The 18,672-nt window shown below is 50.7% G+C and overlaps 1 protein-coding gene across 1 annotated transcript in view; it reads right to left on the reverse strand.

The window, feature by feature from the left end:
* The window catches only part of LOC137462947 (fibrillin-2-like), a 76,990-nt gene that overhangs the window by 56,713 nt on the left and 1,605 nt on the right, over positions 1–18,672 (reverse strand). The window contains exons 2-5 of the mRNA XM_068173802.1: positions 9,883–9,965; positions 8,757–8,855; positions 5,730–5,825; positions 2,356–2,451 (exon numbers count right to left, since the gene is read on the reverse strand). Coding sequence (XP_068029903.1) covers positions 2,356–2,451; positions 5,730–5,825; positions 8,757–8,855; positions 9,883–9,965 — 374 coding nt within the window. The remainder of the gene's footprint in view (positions 1–2,355; positions 2,452–5,729; positions 5,826–8,756; positions 8,856–9,882; positions 9,966–18,672) is intronic.

Below are 18,672 nucleotides of genomic sequence, written 5' to 3' on the forward strand. Positions count from 1 at the left end.
GCCACAGGCTCAGCTTTTGTGGGCTGCAGCTTTTCCTCCCACACTGATGTAATGGGAGCTCAGGTTCCACAAAATATCCCCCAGCCACTCGTCCCAGAAGATGTCAGGGAGAGGGAGGAAATGATGCTGGAATTCTGTGAGTGCCTGCTCCGAGGGTATTTCCCTCTGGAGGGGGGAATTTCCTGGATGAGGTGTGAGGGGGGTTGTTCTGCTCCTAGTACAAAGCAGCCTCTTACTGGAGCTGCTCTCAGCGCTCAGAAATTCACTTTATTCCAATTTAAAATTCAAATTAGTTCTTGTTACGGCGAGAGCAAAGTAAATTCAAGTGAAGCCCTTCAATAAATCTGGAATTGGATGGATTTGGGGTGGATGAGATCTTTCTGTCAGGGATGGGGCTCACAGAATCCCAGGATTCTGGGGTTGGACATCACCCAGTCCAGCCCAGGAACAGGTGACACAAGAACCAGGTGGGTTTGGAGTCTCCAGACAGGGAGAATCCCCAACTCCCTGAGCAGCTCTTCCAGGGCTCTGCCACCTCCAGGAAAAGAAGTTTTCGCTGCTGCTGAGGTGGAATTTCTTGTGTTCTGTTTGTGTTTATGCTCCTCACTCCAGTTATTAACACAGAGAATTCCACATCTGGCAGAACCCAGGACATTCCCTGGCTCTGGGAGGAGATTTGTCCTTTCTCCCTATCAGGGAAAGGGCTTCAGGCTCTGCTTGCAATGAATCCCGCTCCAGGAAAATCCTTAGGAATGAGGACTGGCGCTGAAGTGAGAGCTACAGGAGGTGCTGCTGCTGCTGGAATCTCATTATGGAGACTCCCAAATCCTGCTGGACACAAATCCTGCTGCTCAGAGACTCTCAGCAGCCCTGGGGATGGAGTTTTCCCTCGGGAGAGTGAAGCTGTCCCCTGGCTCCCTGATTTTCCCTGGAAGGTCAATCCCAGGCACTCACCTGGCTGCAAACCCCCCCAGGATCCCTTTGCCAGCCCGGGCAGAGCAGGCTCTGTTTGTCTTGGCAGGGAGGAGCTGTGTGGACACAGCTGCAGGATTTGTTTTGTCTCTCACACAAGTCTGGCTCAGCCAAATCTCTGCAGGCTTTGTGAAAATGCTCCTTTATGTAAAGAATTTTATACAAACGGCCCCAAAGTCTGCCCCTGCTCAGCCCCTGCCCCTTCCCCTCTCTCCAGGCACAGGACACTTGGATTTTCCAGCCTTCTCCAGAAGTTTCTTTCAGGAATTTCCAGCTCTCTGTTCAATCCACCAATGCCTGGGTGGATTTGGGAATCTCAGTGCTTCAGGAGAAAAAGTGAGGAGGAGCTCACCAGGAGCTCTGGAGCTCAGGTTCAGGGGTTTGGGGGGGAAATCTCCCAGGGCAGAGCCCTCCAGGGAGAAATCCTCATCATTTTCCATAACTAAAGCAATTCCTGCGTGTTGGGAAAAGGCAAGGAAAGAGTTTAAAGACTCTGTAACTGCTGCAGAACAGGAGAATTGTCCAGAAAACTGTGGATGTCCCATCCCTGGAAGCATCCAAGGCCAGGCTGGAGCAGTCTGGGATAGTGGAAGGTGTTCCTGGGTGGTTTTAAGTTCCCTTCCAACCCAAACCACTCCACAATTCCCCGATTCTACAAAGAAGGAGACCAGAACAAGGCAAGGTGACTCCAGTGGACGTGTCGAGGCTTTTACAGAGTTTTCCCTTCTCTGCAGCCAACAAAAGTGAGGCTCAAACTTCAGCAGAGGCCTTGAACGGGGCTCATCTGCACCCTGAGCTCCGGGAGAGGCTTTTGGAGCTCCGGGAATGTTGCACAGCCCTGTGGAATTGGGTGGATTCCTGCAGGCTGGGCTGCCAGAACCCAGCAGCTGCTCCTGTCTCACCCTCTAAACCACAGGGAAAAATCCCAGGGAAGGCAAGAGCAGCCCAATCCTTGGGAATGGATTTACACAGAACAAGCCCAATCCTGGGAGAGGGAGAGGCTGGAAAATCAGGGCATTTCCAGGTGCTTTGATCTCAGATCTGGGAGTTCAAACATTGGCTCCGTGTTTCGCTTTCATTTCGGGTCCTGGCCACTCCGAGCCTTGCCAAAAATCCTATCAGAGCTGGGAGTGTCCATCTCAGCCAGCAGGAGAGGGAGGAATTCCCCGGCTCAGCCAAACCTCAGTCATGCCCACAGAGCCCAAATCTGCTCCCGCACACACCCAGCAAAGCCACCCCGAGCCACATCCCGAGGAGTTCTCATCCCACGGAGCACCAGGAGAAACTCAACAAAACCCAGAACCTCCAGAGCTAAACCCAGAGAGCGAAATCCAGCCTGGATTCCCTCAGGCCTGGCAGAGCAGGGCATGTGGAATTCCTTACCTCTCTCACACTGGGGCCCGGTGAAGCCGTAGACGCAAGCGCAGCGGTTGGGGCCGATGCACCTGCCCCCGTTCTGGCAGCCGCTCTCACACACAGCTGCGAGGGAAAACAGAGAATTCCATCACTCCTGCTCCTGGAGAACCCCCTCCAGGATGCTGGCAGAGCTTGGGATGTCACCTCCACGGTGGCTGGAGTATCAGAGTTTGGAATATCAGCTCCGTGTTCTCCCGCCCGGAGCATCCGCGGAGAAATCTGAGATTTTTGTTCTTTTTCCTTGGAAAAATTGTTCCCTGATCCTACCCGAGCCCCCTTCTGCAAAGGCCATAAACTCCTATTGCACTGGGGAGGATTTCCTGCCCTCTGGAATCTCAGTTCCCTTAGGTCAGCGTTGGGATTTAATGGGATGAGTGGATACAAACAGGAAAATGCACAAAAAGAAATGTGTGGGGGAATGACAGCAGCTGGAATGGGAGAAGGAATGGTCAGGGATTTAATCCCACATGCCCAGAGCAAGGAACTGAGGTCTGAGCAGCACTTGGGTGTTCCCTGAGCTAAAATACTCACTGGCTTAAAGTATTCCAGACTTAAAGTATTCCAGACTTAAAGTATTCCTGACCTAAAGTATTCCAGACCTAAAGTATTCCAGACCTAAAGTATTCCAGACCTAAAGTATTCCTGATCTAAAGTATTCCAGACTTAAAGTATTCCAGACTTAAAGTATTCCAGACTTAAAGTATTCCAGACTTAAAGTATTCCAGACTTAAAGTATTCCAGACTTAAAGTATTCCAGACTTAAAGTATTCCTATATTGGTTCCTGTATTAGGAATATCAGTTCTAACTGATATTCCTGACTTAAAATATCCCTGATTTAAAACATTCCTGACTTAAAACATTCCTGACTTAAACATTCCTGACTTAAAACATTCCTGACTTAAACTTAGCCCTGCTACCCCGGGTTGAAACCCTGCACTCAGGGCTGGAGCCAAAGGACGTTTCCTGGTAGAAATCACGGATTGATGGAATCTGCAGAGCGGGAAGGGACCCCCAAGGACCTTGCCCCACCCGGAGCCCCCTCAGTGCCCAGCTCCCGGCTCTGATCCCGGGCTCTGCCTCCCTCCCCGGGCTGGGATGGGGCCAGGGGGATGCAGCGTTCCCGAGCCTGCTGGGATGTCCTGCCAGAGAGGGAATGCAGGATGGAGCTGGGAGCAGCACGTAGCGAGGGCTGCACGTCCCATCCCCAGCCCCGGGCTGCTGCTCCGGAGAATTTTCCCAAGGTTTTGCTGCTCTGGATGAAATTTTCCATCTGGAGCCTCTGCCTCCAGCTGAACTTTTGGGAAAGTTTCAGCACCGAGGGATCAGGCAGAGCTGAGAGGGAGTCTGGGGAGAACTGGGGGATTTTGTCTTTAAAAATCCTCAGTGGGAGTGGTTCCCACGTGGATCCAGGGATTTGGAATTTGGGAAGTTCTAACTGATCTAATTGATAAGAGATTCCTTTAAAGATGTTGTGCTTATTTGCTTACTAAAGGCTTCTTAAAATGTATTACATGGTAGAATATATATATAAAATATAGCAATATATATAATTGATAATTTCTATAATGATATAATAACATAATATAATAATACAATAATTGTAAAGTATTAAACATAATTATATCATTATAATATAGTAAGAGAATATATAATTACAGAGATGTATAATTGTATATATAATACATAGGTGCATATTATATATAATATATTGTGCATGTATTATATATAATAGTATTCTCTCATTATAATATAATAATACATGAGATATATTGTGACCATACTATACATTAAATTCTATATCACGAATATATTATATATTAGAAGATATAACATATCTTATCTATATATTAAATATAGATAATATAGTATACACAATACTATCCATATCTATTATTTATATATTATAATAGATCGAAAAATCTATATTATACTAATGTATTATACACTACACTGGGAAATCAATTAATCCATTAATTATATCCAATATCTGTATTTTGACACACAAAATTTTGGTCACGAGAAAGGGTTGAGATTCCGAGGGAAGGAGAACACAGTGCTGATGTTGGAGCGTCCCAGGTGCCCTTCCCTGTTCCCACTCCCGTTCCCATTCTCATTCCCACTCCCATTCCCATTCCCACACCCATCCCCGTCCCCGTTCCTGCACTCACTCTGCCTGCAGTAGGTGCTGGTGAATCCCTTCTGGCACAGGCAAGATCCATTCCCATTCCCCTTCCTATCTCCATTCCCGTTCCCAGTCCCATTCCAGTTCCCGTTCCCATTCCCATCCCATTCCCATTCCCCATCCCCATTCCCATCCCCATCCCCGTTCCTGCACTCACGCTGCCCGCAGTAGGTGCCAGTGAATCCCTTCTGGCACAGGCAGGATCCATCTCCATTCCCATCCCATTCTCATTCCCATTCCCATCCCATTCCTATCCCTTTCCCCATCCCATTCCCATTCTCATCCCTGTCCCCATTCCCATCCCCGCACTCACGCTGCCCACAGTAGGTGCCGGTGAATCCCTTCTGGCACAGGCAGGATCCATTCCCATCCCCATCCCCTTCTCATCCCCATTCCCGTTCCCATTCCCATCCCTGTCCCCATCCCATTCCCCTTCCCATCCCCGTTCCCATCCCCATCCCATCCCCATCCCATTCCCATCCCCACACTCACGCTGCCCGCAGTAGGTGCCTGTGAATCCCTTCTGGCACAGCCAGGATCCATTCACATTCCCATTCCCATCCTCATTCCCATGCCATCCCCATTCCCATTCCCCTTCCCATTCCCATCCCTGTCCCCATTACATTCCCCTTCCCATCCCCATTCCCATCCCTGTTCCCGTTCCCATTCCCATCCCTGCACTCACGCTGCCTGCAGTAGGTGTCGGTGAATCCCTTCTGGCACAGGCAGGATCCATTCCCATTCCCATCCTCATTCCCATCCCCATTCCCATCCCCATTCCCATCCCTGTCCCCATCCCATTCCCATCCCCGTTCCCATCCCCGCACTCACGCTGCCCACAGTAGGTGTCGGTGAATCCCTTCTGGCACAGGCAGGATCCATTCCCATTCCCATCCTCATTCCCATCCCATCCCCATTCCCATTCCCCTTCCCATTCCCATCCCTGTCCCCATTACATTCCCCTTCCCATCCCCATTCCCATCCCTGTTCCCGTTCCCATTCCCATCCCCGCACTCACGCTGCCCGCAGTAGGTGCCGGTGAATCCCTTCTGGCACAGGCAGGATCCATTCCCATTCCCATTCCCATTCTCATTCCCATCCCCATTCCCATCCCTGTCCCCATCCCATTCCCATCCCCGTTCCCATCCCCGCACTCACGCTGCCCGCAGTAGGTGCCGGTGAATCCCTTCTGGCACAGGCAGGACTCCTCGGAGCAGCTGCCCCCGTTCATGCAGCGCACGCTGCAGCTCTGCACTGGGGACAGGGACAGGAACAGGAATCACCCCGGGATCCCCGGCCGGGAATTCCTGTCCCGGCTGGCACTGCCTTCAGTGCCAGGGGACAGTGCCCATGGCATGGGATGTCCTGGGCTGGGAGGGACTCCCAGGGATCAGGGATCCAGCTTCTCACCCCAGACACCCCAAAAAACCCCCACCCTGTCCCAGTGTTTTCCAAAGGCTCCTGGAGCTCTGGCAGGGTTGGGAATGTGCCCGTTCCCTGGGGAACTCTTGGGGGAAGAACCTTCCCTGAGATCTATCCCAACCAACCGAAGGCATCCATCCTTTCACTTCTCTAAGGAATCCACCCCAAACCTTTCCAGCTTTGTCCTTCCTGCAGGATTTCCCTCAAACGAGGGCATGGATAATTCCTGACGTCTCCCTGTCTTTGACACAACCCTGTCACAATCTTTTCTTTCAGGATTTTATACTTGGCCAATATTTTCCCCACCTTTTTTGTCATTGTTTTCCATTATTGCTCCATTTTTCAGCCCTTTTCACACTTTGGCCTGTCTAATCTTCCAAACTCCTCCCTATCAAAGCTCTCTGAGGAGTTTGGGGGGGATGGAATTTCCTTGGTGGAGGAAAATCATCAACTTTAAGATATTTCTCCTCCTTTTGCAAACAGAACATGGCCTCCTTGACAAGATCCAGTTACTGGGAGAGGGACTTTTTTAAGGAATTTGGAAAGAAAAGCACGAATCCTCCATTCTTCCATGTGAGAGCTCAGCTTTCCCACGGGATTATGACCCACTGGATGTGACTGAGGCACGGCAGGAGAACAATAGCAATAAACAAATTGGGGAGTTTTATCCTGCCTTGGACACCAAGTGTTGACTTTAACTGTTTCCTCACTCTATCTTTAAGGGATTTGGGATTAAAATGGCCCAAAGAGGGATTTTTGGGGCTCAACAGTGAGTTACAAACACAACTTTCCCTCTGGAATGCCTGGAACAACACATTCCTCCTCTGGGAGGTGTGACCACTCCAACTGCAAGGGCCTGAGGTTGGAGCAAATTATGTGAAAAGTGGATTTCACACAAAAACCCCACGGAGAGCCTGGCTCTGGCTGCCAGGGAGAGGAGGGGATGGGATCTGGCAGCTCCAGGCGTGGATTTATGGGATGGAGGCTCCTCCAACACCAATTCCAGGCTGAGAAGAGCTGGGGCCAAGCGCCTGTCCAGGAGAAGCAGGGCTCACGAGTGTCCAAGTGGGAGAATTCTGATTTTTGGGAATGCTGGGAGCAGGGAGAGCTGGGCTGGATCTGTCTCCTCGTCTTCCTCCCATTCCACAGCCAGGGATCAGCCCAAATTTAGATGGGAGTTTAATCCTTCAGGAAACAGAGCTCGAGGCTTCAAAGCCTTGCCTGGATCATCAGACAACGAGGCTGCTCCAACTGGGAAAAGGCTACAATCTGGAAAACACTTCCCTACAGCCCTCAGGTCACTCAGGAAGCCCTGGGAAAGCAATTCCAACACGTCTGGGAGGCAGAGGGGGCTGGGGAGGGGCTGGGTGTCAGAGCTGTCCCCATGGCTGGGCTGCTCCCGGCACATCCCAAGCCCCACACTGCAGGGATAAGCTCCAGTGGAGCTCAGGAATTCAGGAGTTCAGGGCTTGGGCACAGGAAGAGCCCTAATACTCATCCAGAAATTTCCAACCAAATGGCAAATACCCTTCCAGGTCCTGCCATGATCCCAAAATCCCTGAGGTTCCATCACCACCTGATTTATCAGAGAATCCCAGACAGGTTTGGGCTGGAGGGGCCCTTAAAGCTCATCCCATTCCACCCCTTCCATGGGCAGGGACCTTACACTGTCCCAGGGCTTGCCCGGTCCTTGGATTGTCCAAGCCTGGCTCTGTTGGGGCCCCCTGTGGATCTGGAATGCAGAAGAACATCTTCCAACCAGGAATTGCAAGGCTTTGTCAGGATTTGCCAAGGTAGCAGAGGCCAAAGTTGTAGGAAAAGGAGGATGAGAGGAAAAGGAGAAATGACAGGAAAAGGAGGATGAGAGGAAAAGGAGAAATGACAGCTCATCCTCATTAACTTTTCCCAGGATTGGATTGGACTGGATTAATCCTACAAATTACTGGAAGGGATCAGTGGCTCTGCCAGGGATCAGCTGTGGGGCTTTTGTCTACTCATTCACTACTCCAACTAAACAGCCCCCTCAGAGCACTCCTAAAACATCCTTACTCCCTGGAGTAGGAATCCAAGCAGGAAACTCTGCTCTTTGTTATTCCAGAGGAGGCATGGGGCTTTTCTTGCCTCTGGAATGCACAATTTGTCTGCTTTTCCACAGAAATCCAGCCCCCAACAGCGAGTTCCAGATTGGAGGAGCCCCTGCAGAGGAGCCCCCCCATCTCCCACCCAGCCCAGGCTCCCGGGAATGCCAGGGCCGTGCCCAGATGGATGCAGGGCTCTCGGCATTCCTGGAATTCCTCCCTGATTGCTCCCACATGGACCCTGACTCCCGGAGTTTGGTGGCTCCAGCACCTTCCCCTCCCTGAAGGCTGCAGGCTCCGCTGCTTCCCGGGGATCTGCCGGGAGATCTGGGGCACAACGTGGCTCTTGGGAAGCAGATCCCAGAAATTTCCTTCTGCCAGGCACGCCCTGACTGTGGCTTTGAGGAGTCACTTTATCACAAAGGCTCCTCTGCAGCTGGGCACTGATGGAAAATTAATTCTTGGGATGTCCCTCTCCATCTGCGACCTTAAAAGGCTCCAAAATCCCATTTATTGCTGCAGGAAAAGCCCTCAGGGAAAGCACCCCAAAACACAGAATATTATATTCTGAAACATGGAATATTTTGTGAGCTCTGCCCAGTTCAGGGTGGAACTGCAGGGATTCGATTCCTTTCCCTTCTGGGAGAGCACGGAAGCCCTGGGATCACCAGGAGAGTTCCCTTACCTCCAGCTGAGCCGCAGTTGGGGGAGAGCTGTCCATTGGAGCAGGTGCACATGTTGGGCCGGGAGCAGAATCCATCCCCGCAGGAATTCCTGCAGATTGCTGGAGGCACACAAGGAATTACACTGGGATTGCACCACAGGAATTCACAGAGGCTCTGGCTCTGGGTTCATCCCTCACAAGAGGAATTGTGGTAGGCACATTTCTCTCTCTCAGGATTTTTTCATAGAAGAGCACAGAGGGATGAAAGAGAAAGCAATTTCTGTTTCTGCTCCTTGTTTTTCCCATGTGGAATGTGCTTGGAGAGCTGTTTACCTGGGGTGATTGCTTGGTTGGATTCTGGTGAGGATTGTTTGAGCTGATGGCCAATCCAACCCACCTGTGGCTGCACTCTCAGAGAGGGTCACGAGTTGTGAGTGAGTTAGATATGGTAGTTAGGAAAAGCAGGTTTGTAGTTTTAGTATCTCCTTTAAATAGTATATTAATGGATTATAGCATAGTTATAATAAAGAAATCATTCCGCTTCTGAACTGGAGGTGGACATCAGCATTTCTTCCCACCGGGTTCTCCTGCATTTACAAGGAATCACCCAGGGAGGGGCTGGGGCACCTCTGTGGGCAGAGCAGGAGTGGGAAGGAGCTGAAATCCCATTCCATCTTTATCCCACAGAATCAGCCCGTTCATGGATTCTCCAGCCCAGACAGGAAGGAAAACTCCCAGTCCAGGTGAGATTTGTCTCAGCCATCCTCCCGTGGCCCCTTAAAGATGCAAATTCCCGCTGTGAAACACCTCTGGTGACGCCAGGTTTGCAACGTCCCCATCAATTAACGGAATTATTCCTTGGGAACAAGCAGGAAATCCCTTCCTCGGGAGCAAAGCCTCCTCAGGAGCCTCCTGTCCCAAAGCAGGCACTGCCAGGGGACACGGAGACACTTGAGGAGAGGATTAAAGGCTGAATCCAAGAACTGGGACCAGCTGGAACCATTTGGGTTCAATCGGGAGTAGCAGAGCTGGGAATTCCCAGGAGCTCTGCTCCTGCTCTGCAGTGGGAGCTGGGAATTCCCTCCCCAGGGGCTGGGAGCAGGGAAATCACTGGATGAAATGGATGCAGGGATAAAGGGATACTCACGGACAATGCACTGGTTCCCTCCAGGCAGAGTTTTCCAGCCGGGACAGCAGTAGGAATGGAACCTCGAGCCGCAGACATTTGGGCTGAAAATCAAACACAGTTTGGGGTTTTTCCTTCTGTTTCAGTGCCTTTGGATAAATCCAGGCTCCGCAGGAGAGCAGGGAAGAGCTCCCTGTGGGACATTTTCCCTCCATTCCCTCCTATTTAGAATTTTGGGAGGTTTTGGTCAAAATCAGTGGAGGAAGAGGAATGTGGCATCAGCCCCATGGACTGAGAGAGAAGGGAGTTCAAAGAGGAGTATTTTTAATTAGGGGTCAGACACCACCTCTTTCCAAAGGGGATTCATCCCAGGATTTCATGCAGGGATCCTGAGAGGTGGAGGGTGAAACTCCAAGATTGTTCCTCCCAAAGTGAACCTTGCTGAGCATCTGCTAAAAATTAGCAGAGTTGCAAAATAAACCATGGGGAGAATCTACTCCGAACGGGGTGGGATTAATGATGTCCCAGGAATGACCCAGGGGGAGAAGGGAATGAGATTCCAAAGCAATAACTCCAGAAGGACAACGCTGGTTTGTAACAGGGGCAAAAAAAAAAAAAAAAAAAAACCATCTTCAGCAAATTTGGGATAAAATTAGAGTAATCAGCAGTTTCCTCAGTGCTGGGAAACATGAGCTGGGATCCCTCAGTTCCACCAGAAAGGTCAGGATAAAAGGGATGTCTTAAAATCATGGAATTTCAGAATGGTTTGGGATGGAAGGACCTCAAAACTCATGGAATTCCACTCCTGCCAGGGACAGGGAGCCCTTCCACTGTCCCAGGCTGCTCCAACCTGGCCTTGGACACTTCTAGGGATGAGGACATAATTTTATAACATAAATAAATGAATTAAAAGTGAAATTTAAAAATCCAGGATTTTTTTTTTCTCAGCTCTGCCTCCTCGGGGCTTTTCCTAGAGCTGGCGCAGTCCTGGAGCGTTTTTCCATGGATGGATCGTCCCTTCTCACCTTCTGTGCCTCTGAAAGGGCTCATTAGCTAATGAGAATTATGCAAATGAGGTGAATGTGACCCAAAGGAAGGAAGGACAGAGGGAAAACAACCGCTTGGCATCGCCTCTGTGCTCCTTAAACAAATGCCGGGATTAGCGATGGACAGGGAGGGAGGCAGAGGGAATTTCAGTGGGTGGCACGGAGCGCTGCCCCTGGCACTGCCTCCAGCGCAGAGCTGGGAAAAACCAGGGGGAAAAGAGAGAAAAAAAAAAGAGGGTGAAAAAGAGGGAAAAAAGAGGGGGAATAGAGGAAAAAAACACAGGGAAAAAAGAGGAATAAAATAATAAAAAGAGAGGAAAAGGAGAAAAAGAGAGTAAAAAGGGAAATAAAGAGGAAAAATAGATGAAAAAAGAGGGGGAAAGAGGGAAAAAGATGAAAAAATATAAAAAAGGGGGAAAAAAGGAGGAAAAAAGGGGAATTAGAGAGGGCAAAGAGATTAAAAAGAGGAAAAAGGAAAGAGAGAGGAAAAGAGGGGGAAAGAGGGGGAAAAGGTTGAAAAATAGAGGGGAAAAGAGGGAAAAAAGGAGAAAAATATGAAAAAAAGAGGGAAAAAAGAGGAAAAAAGTGGAAAAAGCAAGGGGAAAAAAGAGGAAAAACCCACTGGAACAGAGCCCTGGGATGGGAGATGCTGGATGGAAAGGCTGGAGAGGGAGAGGGAGGAAAGGGGGAAGCCCAGGCTGAGAATCTCTTCCAGGGGAGCTGCTTCTCCCTCTCCTGCTCGAGCACAATCTCCTGACTTTGGGGTCCATCCAGTTTTCCCAATATTTTGGGAACATCCCAATATTTCCTAGTTATTTCTCCTTTCTCTCTCTGTATTCTCTGTGTAATTCCAGATGTGAAATTCTCTCTCCTGCACTTCCAACTCCTCCAGTTTGGGGAGAATGGAATTCCTAGTTCCCACCTTCCCTGTCCTTTTTACTTATTGGAAGATTTTTCTGTCTTCAAGTCTCATCCTAAGCAAAATTTGAGGGAAAAACAAAATTCTCCAGGAACAGATTCAGCCAATTCCCAACTTGTTCACCTTTTTTTTTTTTTTTAACGGCCACTGATTCCAGGTTTTTCCAACCTTCCAGAGCCACCTTTTGCTTCAGCAGTGAAAATTTACCTAATTCCAGCTTAAAGAGGATTTTCAGTGCCAAAAGAAGGGATTTCTGCTATCCATGCAAAAGCTTCTTTAAGGAAGAGACAGGGAAGTTTCTCTTGGGATTATTTGTGACCCCCTCTCCCCCTGCAGCCTTTCTCTCATTGTGAAACTCAAACAAAATGAATGTGGATGACTTCAGCCTGTGGTTTTCCAGGGACAATGATCCCACCTCTCCATCCGAGCTGGAAATTTTTCCTCCAATTCAGGATTTGCTCTGGTTTTGGTCCCTGCCTGGATTTTTGCTGCGCCCTTGGGATCAGCTCTGACAATGACTGGGGACAGCTCTGGAGCCCCCCTGGCCTCGGTGGGGATCACAGGGGACAATATCTGGTGCCAAATGTCAGGGTGGGTTTGGGAAAGTATCTCCTCCCCACACCTCGAGGGATTTGGGATTGTGTCAGGGCATGGGAACAGATCCCAGACAACGCTGGCTTTGGGATCCTCGGTGTGTTTGTGTACCCCTCCTGCTGCACTGAGCAGATCCCCCCAGAAAATGGGGTTCATTTCAGAGAATTCTCAGTTTGAGGAGTCCTCTGCTCGCTCCCCCAGGCCTGGTTGTGTTTGATGAGGAATTCAGAAGGGAAAAATTCCAGAAATCCCCCTGGGAAAGTCAGACCTGCCCCTGTTCAGTGTGGGGACAACAACAAGGTGCTGCAAAGGGGGTTCTGAATTCCTCCCACCTGGAACCCATCCCTGGTTCTCCAAAGCTGCTCCTGAGGACTTTTAGGAATGGGTTCAAGTCCCAACAATTCCAATTCTTTTTGGTTCTACGAGCTGGGGTTTAAAGGTGAGAGGCGCTGAATGCCTGTACCACGGGGAAAAGCCACAAAGCTCAGAACTTCCAACAGAAATTTGGATGTGTGACACTGCCAGCACAAAAATATTCCAAACTCAGCACGTAGAAACACGGGATCATAAAATCCCAGACTGGTTTGGGCTGGAAGGACCTTAAACCCCATCCAAATCCACCCCTTCCATGGGCAGGGACACCTCCCACTGTCCCAGGGTGCTCCAACCCAGCCTTGGACCCTTCCAGGGATGGAGCAGCCACAGCTGCTCTGGGAATTCTCCTCCAGGGCCTCACCTCTGGGAGATGGAATGAATATTTTTAATTATTCTTATTCGGTTTCATCAAAGGAATGAAGGAAAACAGAAGGAAAGTCTTGCAAAGGCCGTGCAGGGGTTGGGTTCCAGCTGCTCGGGGTTCAAGCCCAATAATCCTGATCATTTTCTGTTTTTTCAGCAAGGGGGGATCTATTAAAATCTGGTTAAACACCTTTGCTTTGTCCATAAGAGCATTTTTCCCCCTTTATTGGGTTCTTCCCACATCTCCTCTGAGCGATGGTAGGAAAATCTCCCTTCTTGGTGCACATTTAATTCAACCCCTGCAGACCAGCAAGGAACCTTTTCCTTTGAAAAAAGACTCAAAATCCAACAGATTTCCAGGAACTACTTCACACTTTCATTTGGAATGCAGCACTACCAACTCTTCCATTTTTTTTTCCCCTCCTTAAATTCTGAAATAAATCAAAACTTCAAATACAGCCCTTAAAACTTCCAGACAAAACCCATACAACCTCTGGCTCCTCCGCCAGATATTCCTTTGCCATTCCAATATTCTCCCTCACGATTCCTGCCAAAAACAAGAGAACCCAGCCACGGCCAGGAGGCCAAGATCAACCATTTCACAACATAAATCAGGGCCCAGAGGAAAACTGAGGAACAAAAGTCTCGAGTCAGAGGTTTCCAAGTGCTGCCTTCACGTTGTTCCTGGTGTTGTTCGTAGTATTCCAGCCCTGGCGCAGGGAACGGGGCTGGGACGTGGGGAGGACGTGGAGCTGGAAGCAGGAATGTGCTCCAGAGGTGGCTGGAGCACAGGGGCAGAGCTCCAGTTGCACCTTTCCTGAAGGAAATCTGGGGCTCTTTTGCTAATTTGGTTTTTGAAGTGTTTCAATCATTGCTCTTCCCCCCCTGCCAGCTCCCCCCAGTGAGGGGTTCTGGCTGCCTGAAATCCAGGATTGAATTAAAAACTGGGAAATTTCATCTTCTGGTGCCTCTTAGGAGCACCTTGGTTCAGAGAATCATGGAATTGTTGAGGCTGGGAAAGACTTTGAGATCCTCAACAACCACAGTCACCAGCATGTCCCCAAGTGCCACCTCCACGTGGGTTTGAAACCTTTTTCATTCCCAAGATTCTGGTGGAACTGCAGGGTCAGGGATAGACTCAGGTGACCTGTGTCCCTCTCTGAGGACACTCAGAGGTGCTGGAGCTCCATCCTTGACCTGTAACATCCCCCCAGAGTCAGGTCCAGGCCCGTTTGTGTCCCGTGGCCCCAAATCCCAGCCCATGGCTTTCCCTCTCCTTGGCAGCCAAGCTCAGGGAGATTTTGGAGAACCCCCCCTGCATCCCTGAGCTCCTGTTCTGCAGCTCCAGCATTGCCCTGTCCATCCCCCAGTGGAAGATGAGGAGAAGGGAGATTTTGGAGAACCCCCCCTGCATCCCTGAGCTCCTGTTCTGCAGCTCCAGCACTGCCCTGTCCATCCCCCAGTGGAAGATGAGGAGGAGGGAGATTTTGGAGAATCCCCCCCTGCATCCCTGAGCTCCTGTTCTGCAGCTCCAGCATTGCCCTGTCCATCCCCCAGTGGAAGATGAGGAGGAGGGAGATTTTGGAGATTCCCCCCCTGCATCCCTGAGCTCCTGTTCTGCAGCTCCAGCATTGCCCTGTCCATCCCCCAGTGGAAGATGAGGAGAAGGGAGATTTTGGAGAACCCCCCCTGCATCCCTGAGCTCCTGTTCTGCAGCTCCAGCATTGCCCTGTCCATCCCCCAGTGGAAGATGAGGAGGAGGGAGATTTTGGAGAACCCCCCCCTGCATCCCTGAGCTCCTGTTCTGCAGCTCCAGCATTGCCCTGTCCATCCCCCAGTGGAAGATGAGGAGGAGGGAGATTTTGGAGAACCCCCCCCTGCATCCCTGAGCTCCTGTTCTGCAGCTCCAGCATTGCCCTGTCCATCCCCCAGTGGAAGATGAGGAGGTGTCAGAAATCAGCTGGAAGCTGCTCCCGTTCCCTTTCCCCCACAATTAATTTGGCCACCTCTGAGTGCTGCCCTCGGGGCAGGGGTCCCAAAAACTCCTCTCCCAACATCCTCTCCCCATCCATCTTCTCACTTGCAGGGGCCAGCTCATAATGAATGGGCTTGACATAACGAGCTGTGGCTAAAGCCAGCCTTCATCCCTCCCTGGACCCCCGAAATGGCAGGGCCAGCAGGGCCCAGCCCTGCTCCCCTCTTTGTTCCACACATCCCTGCTCCTGGAAACTGTCCAAGAGTTCATTAAAGCAATAATCCCATCCCAGCCCTGCCTCAGAAGGGGATTTGTCAGGGCTGGGGCCTTCAGGAGAGGCTCATTTGAAATTGTCTCTCCTTTAATGGGTTTAAGGCTGGATTAAAGCCGGGCCTGGGCTGGGATTTATTGCTCCCCGTGCGTTTATTAATTGTTATTTGGGAAAGCAGGGCTGGATAAGAGGCTTGTTTATTTTGCTTTTAATCCCCACTTTGCATTTATTTCATGTGTTTCCCTTTATTGAAGGAGGCTGGGATGGGAATGAGCTGTAAATAAATATAATTCCAGCAGAAACAGACCCAATCTTTGGCCTGACCTGCTGGAGCCTCTTCCCAAGGACTCTCCAAGCAGGGGCAGCAGCAGGGACAGCTCGTGTTGGGCACCTGGAGTCACTGGGAGCAACTCCTCCCTCCCAGTCCCATGGTTTTGATGGATTCTGGAGGATCTTTGAGGCCCTTCCAAGCCAAACCACTCCAGGATTCTACAAAACCCACAGGAAGTGGTTTGTGCCACTTGTGGGTGATATTTAAGAGAAACTGAACCAATGTTTGGGTATTTTTTTATCTCCCAGAGTTTAAAAAAACTCCCTAAAAAGTCACCTGAGTCCCATTTCTCTCTCTGAGCTTCTGCTGGGGTTCTGTTTTCTCATCCCATTCGGGAAACAACAGAATTTGGAGATGGAGAGAGAAAAGGAGGCACAGACAAGGATAAATCCCAGGAGAATTAGGGCTGGAAAACACCTCAGAGAGCATCCCAACCATTAACCCAGCAGGGAGGAGCAAAATTCCCAAAGGGAAGGGAAAAATTCCCAGTGGGACGGGAAAAATCCAAATCTTGGTGACTGTCCCTTGAGTCCTTGGATGTGTCTGTCCCTCCCCAGGCTTTTGGGGAAGGAAAACACTTCTGCCATGGATCAAATGCTCCAGGAATGGCAGGAAAACCTTGTAAAACACTGGGAGCTGGGATAAAAGGTGTGGGAAAGGAAAACTCGCACTGGGGAATCAATTTCTTTCGGGGTACAAATAAAGCAGAGCTGCAGCCAGCCCAGGAGCCCTGGGGAGGTTTTCCCATGGGAGAACAGTCAGGACCCTGCCCTGCTCCACCCTCAAATCCAACAGCAAATCCTCAACTTTTGTCCATTTTCCTCCATCCAGACCCAACATCCACATTTTTGAATGGCAACCTCAGTGCCCAGGGTGGTGCCCAGGGAATCTCCAGTCCAGCCCGTGGGACACAGCTGAGCTCAGCTGGGTTTAAATTCCAGCTCTGTCCAAATCCCTCCCTGCAAGCCCTGGAGCCAAGGGAAGGCTCAGCCCAGGAGAGATCCCGGACTGGAGCTGGTTTATCTCCCTGAAAGGGAAAGCTGGGGGGGCTGGGAAGGCAAAGCCAAAGCAAATATTTGCAATGGTGTCCTGAGCTGTTAAACAGACACCAGGGATAAATGGGATTAAATGTGCACTGGGTGGCTTTGGGGAAGAGATAATTCCACAAAATGCAGTTGTCAAGGTCACCCACGTGCCCACATTGTGGAACAACCCCAGACTTAAACAGCTGAGCCAACCTTTATTGACATTTCCCCCTTGGTTCATTCCTTTGGCCACTCTGAGGGAAGCAAACCTGCAATTGGGACTGATCTGCTTTTCCCAAAGGGAAATCCCACAGCAGCAAAGGATCTTGAGTCCTTAAAGAAGCAAAAGCCAGGTCAGGGAAGATCCCAGAATGATTAAATTTGGAAACAACTTCTGAGATCATCAACCTCCCAACTCTGATCCATAACTAAACTTCCCAGGATTGTTCCAAAGACAAAGGTTCAGCATCATTTTGGGGGACCCACGGCAGAATCCCTGGGATTTTGGGCTCTGCAGGAGCTGCCTGGTGCCATCTGAGGCTGCTTTCCAAGCCCATTTATTTAAAACTTGTCCCATTTCTCATCCCAAGGGCTTGGGACAGAGCTTTCAGAGAGGGAGATTTCCAGCAGAAGGGCTGGGAGGGAGAGCTTTGGACACAAACCCAGGGGATGGTCAAACCCAGGGAGCCACCCCGTGCTGCCCACCAGGAATCCCCCACCAGGAACAGCCCAGGGCCAGGAGAACAAGGATTCCTCAGCTGGCTGCACTTCCAGCTGCACAGATTTCCCTGCCCTGCTCCCAGGGGGGTTTCTCTTCCTGCAGCAGTGGCTCCAGAGGGCAGGAGGGGAAAGGAGGGAGCAGGGTGACCCCAGCCCTGGAGCCCCTGGGAACTGAGCCAAGGCAGAACCCGGGCTGGCTGCCCTGAGGGAGGGCACGAGGGGCTGCAGGAGCCACTTCTCACTTGAGGACCTGCCCTTCACTTTTGGGATTTGGTCTCCAGATCCTCCCAGACCCCCCCAGAGCTCAAAGGGATTTGACTGTAAGGAATTTTTGCAACCAGATCTGGCCACTCCAGCCCCTGAGTGCTCCAGGACCACTGGACACCAGTGACCTTTTCCTCTGGGTGCTGGGAACAATGGAAATACTAATTTCCTTCTCTGCCCTCCCTTTTCCTCCTGTTATCCATGCCCACATCAACTCCTCCCAGTCCTTCCTAAGAGCCAGGAATCAGCCACACAGCCCCGGGATGAATGGATGTGGCAGAGCATCATCCCAGGCTGAGGGAGGGCTGCAGGGAGATGGAAAACCAAGAGCTGGGCTCGGGAATGAACAACTTGGGTGCCTTGAGCCAAGCCTGGCTTCCCTGGAGGAAGGTGGGAATGCTGGGAATGCTGGGAATGCTGGGAATGCTGGGGGAGAGAGGATTTTTCAAGAAGCAGCTCCAGTTAATCACAGCCCCTGGAATGGGTGGGGGTTGGAAGGGTCCTCTGGACATCCTCCACTGCAACCCCCACAAGGATCTGGGAGGTTTTATCTGATTTGGGAGGTTTTATCTGAGGGATGAGCGTGGCAGAATTCCTTAGGGGTCATGCCAGGGGATGCAGATGGGGAGCTTGGAAAAGCCCAAATCCCTGGACAGTCATTGTCCCTCTTTTCCGAGGCCATCGTAGCAGGAGGGGAGGCCATGCAGGCTGGAATTCCACGAGGAGAAGCCTCCATCTGCACAGGCTGGAATTCCAGGAGAAGGCTCCCCCATCCCCACAGCCTGGAATTCCAGGAGATTTCTCCATCCCTACAGGCTGGAATTCCAGGAGGAGAAGCCTCCATCTGCACAGGATGGAATTCCAGTATAAGGTTCCTCCATCCCCAAAGGCTGGAATTCCAGGAGGAGAAGCCTCCATCCCTACAGGC

The sequence above is a fragment of the Anomalospiza imberbis genome, chromosome 27 (assembly GCF_031753505.1).
Source record: "Anomalospiza imberbis isolate Cuckoo-Finch-1a 21T00152 chromosome 27, ASM3175350v1, whole genome shotgun sequence".
In the NCBI taxonomy this organism is placed as follows: Eukaryota; Metazoa; Chordata; class Aves; order Passeriformes; family Viduidae; genus Anomalospiza; species Anomalospiza imberbis.